The following is a 6000-nucleotide window of genomic DNA, read 5'->3' on the forward strand; positions in this document are numbered from 1 at the left end:
GAATCGCTTGAACCTGGGAGATGGAGGTTGCAGTGAGCCGAGATCACACCACTGCACTCCAGCCTGGGCGACAGAGCAAGAATCTGTCTCTAAAAAAAGAAGAAGAAAAACAAAGAAAAGAGAAGGGAAAAAAAGTCTCTTTCTTGCTCAGTTTCCTTCCTGAGAACACTTCAGGCACATGTAGCGTATGTATCTATCTATGTATATATTTTGAAAATTCAAACAAAATGGATTCTACCGTACATACTTTTCTGCACCTTCCTTCCCTGCCCCGCTGCCCCTTACTTAATAGTAAACCTAGGAGAGCGCTCTACAATAGCACAGGGAGATCTACCTCATTCTTTTTAAGGGTTGTGGAAGAGCCTATAGTATGTGGATGTCCTATGATTTATTTAACCAACCGTGGATATTGAGGCTGTTTCCAAATTTTTACTATATTTGCCATCAATGCTACAAATCAACTTCACTGTATAAACATCTTGGTGAGCTTTTGGGACTATATCCAGAAGGTACATATCTGGCGTAGGGATTTCCAAGACAAAAAGTACAAGCATTTTTAATAGGTAATTTGATAGATATTGTCAAACTGCCCTCCAGAAAGGTTGCACCGATTGTACTTTCTCCAACAGTGTGTGTGTGAGAGTGCCCATTTCCTCACATACTCACTAGCACTGAGAATCATCAAAGTCACTAATTTTTCCAATCTGATAGGTGAAACATGGTATTCTATTGTTGTTTTGACTTGTATCTCTTTTTTTTTTTTTTTTTTTTTTTTTTGACGGAGTCTCCCTCTTTCTCCCAGGCTGGAGTGCAGTGCGAGATCTTGGCTCACCGCAACCTCCGCCTCCCGGGTTCAAGTGATTCTCTTGCCTCAGCCTCTTGAGTAGCTGGGATTACAGGCGCACACCACCACGACTGGCTAATTTTTGTATTTTTAGTAGAAACAGGGTTTCACCATGTTGGCCAGGCTGGTCTTGAACTCCTGACCTCAGGTGATCCACCTGCCTCGGCCACCCAAAGTTCTGGATTACAGGCGTGAGCCACCACACCCGGCCTTGTATTTCTTTAAGGATGAACTTCAGCATCGTTCCACATGCATGTGGACCATTTGGTGTTAATTTTAGTGAATTGCCTTTTCATGTCCTTTGCCTTATTTTTTCATGTTTTGCCTATTTTTGTCTTATGGATTTGTAAAAGCTCATGGCAAATATGAAAATTCACCCTCTCTCTGTGATATGTGCTATATTTGTCTCACATCTCTTGGCTTTGTTTATGGCACTGTTTCCATAAACATTGTTTCCATTTTCTATTTAGTTCAGTCGGAGTTATTAATCTTTTCCTTCATAGCTTGTGGTCTTACACAGAAAGACTCTTTTCCACCCTGAGATTATAAATGAATTGATATAGGTTTTCCTCTACATCTTTTGTGGTTTCAGCCTCTCGAGTAGCTGGGACTACAGGCGCCCACCACCATGCCCAACTAATTTTTGTATTTTTAGTAGAGAGTAGAGACGGGGTTTCACCATGTTGGTAATGCTGGTCTTGAACTCCTGACCTCAAATGATCCACCCACCTCAGCCTCCCAAAGTGCTGGGATTACAGGCGTGAGCCATCCATTGCACCTGGCCTCTTTTTTTTTTTAGAGACAGGGTCTCACTCTGTTGCCGAGGCTGGAGTGCAGTGGCACGATCACAGCCCACTGTAGCCTCGACCTCCTGGGCTCAGGTGATGCTCCCACCCTTCCACCTCAGCCTCCCAAATAACTAGGACCATAGATGGACACCACCATGCTCAGCTAATTTTTGTATTTTTTTGTAGAGACTGGTGTATTAGTCTGTTCTTACATTGCTGTAAAGATACTACCCAAGACTGGGTAATTTTTAAAGGAAAGAGGTTTAATTGGCTCACAGTTCCACATGCCTGGGGAGGCCTTGGGAAACTTACAATCATGGCAGAAGGCGAAGAGGAAGCAAGGATCTTGACATGGTGGCAGGAAAGAGAGAGCTAACAAGAGCAGGGAAAACTGTCTTATAAAACCATCAGATCAGCTGGGCGTGGTGGGTCATGCCTGTAACCCCAGCACTTTGGGAAGCTGAGGTGGGCGGTTCACCTGAGCTTAGGAGTTCGAGACCAGCCTGGCCAACATGGTGAAACCGCATCTCTACAAAAAATACAAAAATTATCTGGGTGTGGTGGTGCCCATCAATAACCCCAGCTACTTGGGAGGCTGAGGTAGAAGGATCACCTGAGCCCAGGAGGTAGAGGCTGCAGAGGGCCGTGATCGCGTCACTGCTCTCCAGACTGGGTAACAGAGGGAGATCCTATCTCAAAAAAAATAAAATAAAATAATTGAAATTTAGATTTCTGGGCCCTGCCCTGAGGATTCTGCCTCCAGTAGGTTTGGGAGGTGGGCCCTGGAATCTGCATATTTATCATGCTCCCTAAGTGCTGTTGGTGTGCATACTTTGAAAAACACAAACCTAAGTCTAAATTTTCAGAATCAGGAGGGAAGCACCAAAGGTGGAGCACTAAGTGGCAGACAAGGGGGCTGGCCAAGAGAAGGAACTCTGGAAGGCTCAGGCCCAGCCAGGGTGTCCAGGGTTGATGAGGCCCAGCTCCTTGTGTCCTCCAGGTGGAGTGCTCCCTCCTTCCCTTCAGCCCAGCTCCTCCTCCTCCCTCACTGTCCTGCTTACCCGCCTTCTCTTGTGGGCTCCCAGTACCCAGGGAGCTACCTGACCTTTGAAGTGGTATCATTTGTGCCCTATGACCGGAACCTCATCGATGTCAGCCTGCTGTCTCCCGAGCATGTGAGTGCCCCTCAGCATTGCCTTCTCCCTGACCCTGGGCCTTTCCTGCCTCTGCTACCTGCCACCACATCCTCTGTCCCTGCACCTCCTCCAGGAGGGTCCACACTGGTGGCACCTGCAGACACACACTGGGGCATTCCTCCCCAGCTCATCAGAGACCCCAGAGCTTCTAGAACTTTCCAGTCAGACCAGCCTGCCCAACCCCAGGTAGTGAATAACTGGAGGAATCTGAGATTGGGCCTCTGAGCTCGGCCACTACAAGGCCTGGAACTATAAGTGATCCCTTCCATTCTTTTGCCTCAGTCTCCTCTTTTGTAAGCTGAGGATAAGAATGCCTGCCCAGCTTACTCCCATTCCCGGGCCTGAAATCTACCCACCCCACCGCCCATGAACATCACCATGACATCAAACAGCCAGCGACGGGAACTGCCTCTCAAAAGCCCCAGAAAATTCCGGAAGCCTGATGATGGTGGGGGACCTGTGGCCATCTGGACTATGGTGACAGCTGGAGTACCACAGCAGGGGACTGGGCGTCACCAAGACTTCACCTCTTGGCAGCTTGGCTTGGAGAGGCTCTCACCCCTTCTATCCTTCGCAGCTCCAGTACCTGAATCGCTACTACCAGACCATCCGGGAGAAGGTGGGTCCAGAGCTGCAGAGGCGCCAGCTGCTAGAGGAGTTCGAGTGGCTTCAACAGCACACAGAGCCCCTGGCCGCCAGGGCCCCAGACACCGCCTCCTGGGCCTCTGTGTTAGTGGTCTCCACTCTTGCCATCCTCGGCTGGAGTGTCTAGAGGCTCCAGACTCTCCTGTTAACCCTCCATCTAGATGGGGGGCTCCCTTGCTTGGCTCCCTTGCTTAGCTCCCCTCACCCTGCACTGAACACACCCCAAGAGCCCCTGCTGGCCCATTGCCTGGAAACCTTTGCATTCATCCTCCTTCTCCAAGATCAGGCCCCAGGAACACAGAGCTTCTTGGTCCCAGACAGCACCTCCCTGCATCCCAGGGTTGTATACCACACCCTGGGCCCCTAACCTCAGGCCCCGAGATAGGAAAGCCAGCTAGTCTCTTCTCTCCTGTGATCTCAGTAGGCCTAACCTATAACCTAGCACAGACTGCTACAGCTGCTCCCCTCCCGCCAAACAAAACCCCAAGAGAGCAATGCCCCTACCACCCAAGGGTGCTGTGGTCCCAGGAGAGCCCAAACCTATCACCACCTGTTGGGCATAGCCAGAGCTGTTCCCACCCAGCCAGGGCATGAAACATCAACCCCCCACATGTGAACCCATCATTCCTAAACCCTGGGTGGGCTCTATGCCAAGTAACAGCAGAGGGAGTTAAGCCATAGGAATTTGGCTGTGGAGTAAGAGGGAATGCGGTGAGGCACTCTGGAATATGACCCTACCAGAGGTTGGAGAACAAACTTGGGCAGCCAGAACCCGTCACTATTCTAGACTTCCCTGACATTCGAGGAGCCCTTTGAACTTTCCAAAGTGCAGCCACAGCTACAATGCTGTTAAATCCTCCCGCATTCTTGGATGCCCCTTCACCTTGTGTGGACAGTGTCTGGTTTCTCCATTTTACAGACAGGAAAACTGAGCTTCAGACAGGGGGTGGGCTTTGCCTAAGGACACACGCATTTGGTTGGGAGTTGATGGGTCCAGATGAGCCAGCACTCCAGCTCTTTCACCCTTCAGCACCATGCAGAGTCCCTGAGCCCACCTCCCAGCCCTCTCCTCATTCTCTGAGCCCACTGTGGTGAGAAGAATTTGCTCCGGCCAAATTGGCCGTTAGCCACCTGGGTCCACATCCTGCTAAGAGGTTTAAAACAGCCTAACAAAGACACTTGCCTCTGGGTTTTGCATTGTGTCTGCTGTGTTGCCGGAGACTGCTGTCACCTGTGGCTTTTGTGGTGGGGGAGGAAGAAGAGAGGGTGAGGTGGGGGTGGGGAGACATGAGGCTCCTAGAAGCTCAGTGGGGGAGCACGTGGGCTTGAGAGTGTGTGTGTGAGCACGCATGTATGTGTGCGCATGTGCACAGATGCACGTGCACACCACGCCCAACCAGACAACCTCCAGCCTGTCTAAAAAGGTATTGTAACCTTGTGGAAGGGACAGAAAGGAGCCCTACACTGGGGAACTTGTCAAATGTAGTCCAGAAAAGTTGGGGCTGGCACCTTTGCCAAGCAGCGCACAGTTGGTGGAAGGAAAGAACCAAGGTGCAGGGTGCCAGGCAAAGGCACCAGGCAGAGAAGTCTCCTGGCCTGGGACCATCAGGCCTAGTCTGCTGAGTGTGAGGGTGACCTGTGATGGTTACCATCACCAATGCTTGCATCCAGAGGCCCCAGCCCTGACCAAGCCTTACTGAGTATCTAAAGATGGGCCTCTGTTTGCTAAGTAATTTGCTCCCTCACCTGCTCACCCCACAAAGACAGGTACTACTAATAAAATTAAAGTCATCATCACCCTCATCATCACCCTCATCATCATGACCATCATCATCATCATGACTGCCATTTACTGAGTGTTTATGTGCCACCGTGCAAGAAGCTTTACATGCATTTTCTCATTTAATCCTCACAACCTCTGAGAAGGCCCTTTTCTTATTCCCATTTTACAAGCGTGGGAACTCAGTGAGGCCCATAGAGATTTATCAAGTGGCTCAAAGTCACTTTTTTCATTGGGTAAATGAAAAAAAGCCAGATTTAAACCAGTCAGAGGACTCTAGAATCCACTCTCAAGAAAGGGCAAGTCCCGGCCGGGTGTGGTGGCTCACCCCTGTAATCATAGCACTTTGGGAGGCCGAGGTGAGAGGATCACATGAGGCCAGGATTTCGAGAGCAGCCTGGGCAACATGGTGAAACCCCATCTCTACTAAAAATACAAAAATTAGCTGGGTTTGGTGCGCACACCTGTAGTCCCAGCTACTCGGGAGGCTGATGCAGGAGAATTGTTTGAACCCAGGAGGCGGAGGTTGCAGTGAGCTGAGATCGTGCCTCTGCACTCCAGCCTGGGCAACAGAGCGAGACTCCATCTCCAAAAAAAATAATAATAATAATAATAAAATAAAGAAAAATAAAGAGGAGTGGTGTGGCTTTCATCATTTTACTGACGAGAAAACTGAGGCTCAAGCAGGATCACACCACTGGTGAGAAGCAGATCCACATCATAATGCCTCCCCAGACCCTGCCAGAC

The 6000-nt window shown here is 49.8% G+C and overlaps 1 protein-coding gene across 1 annotated transcript in view; it reads left to right on the forward strand.

Annotated features, from left to right (window-relative positions):
- The window catches only part of XPNPEP2 (X-prolyl aminopeptidase 2), a 30460-nt gene extending 25813 nt beyond the window's left edge, over positions 1-4647 (forward strand). Inside the window, exons 20-21 of the mRNA XM_054472938.2 lie at positions 2718-2807; positions 3406-4647. Of these exons, the coding sequence (XP_054328913.1) occupies positions 2718-2807; positions 3406-3600 (285 nt within the window). The 3' untranslated portion in view covers positions 3601-4647. The remainder of the gene's footprint in view (positions 1-2717; positions 2808-3405) is intronic.
- The last annotated feature ends 1353 nt before the right edge of the window (positions 4648-6000 follow it).

Source organism: Pongo pygmaeus, chromosome X (assembly GCF_028885625.2).
Source record: "Pongo pygmaeus isolate AG05252 chromosome X, NHGRI_mPonPyg2-v2.0_pri, whole genome shotgun sequence".
Classification (NCBI taxonomy): domain Eukaryota; kingdom Metazoa; phylum Chordata; class Mammalia; order Primates; family Hominidae; genus Pongo; species Pongo pygmaeus.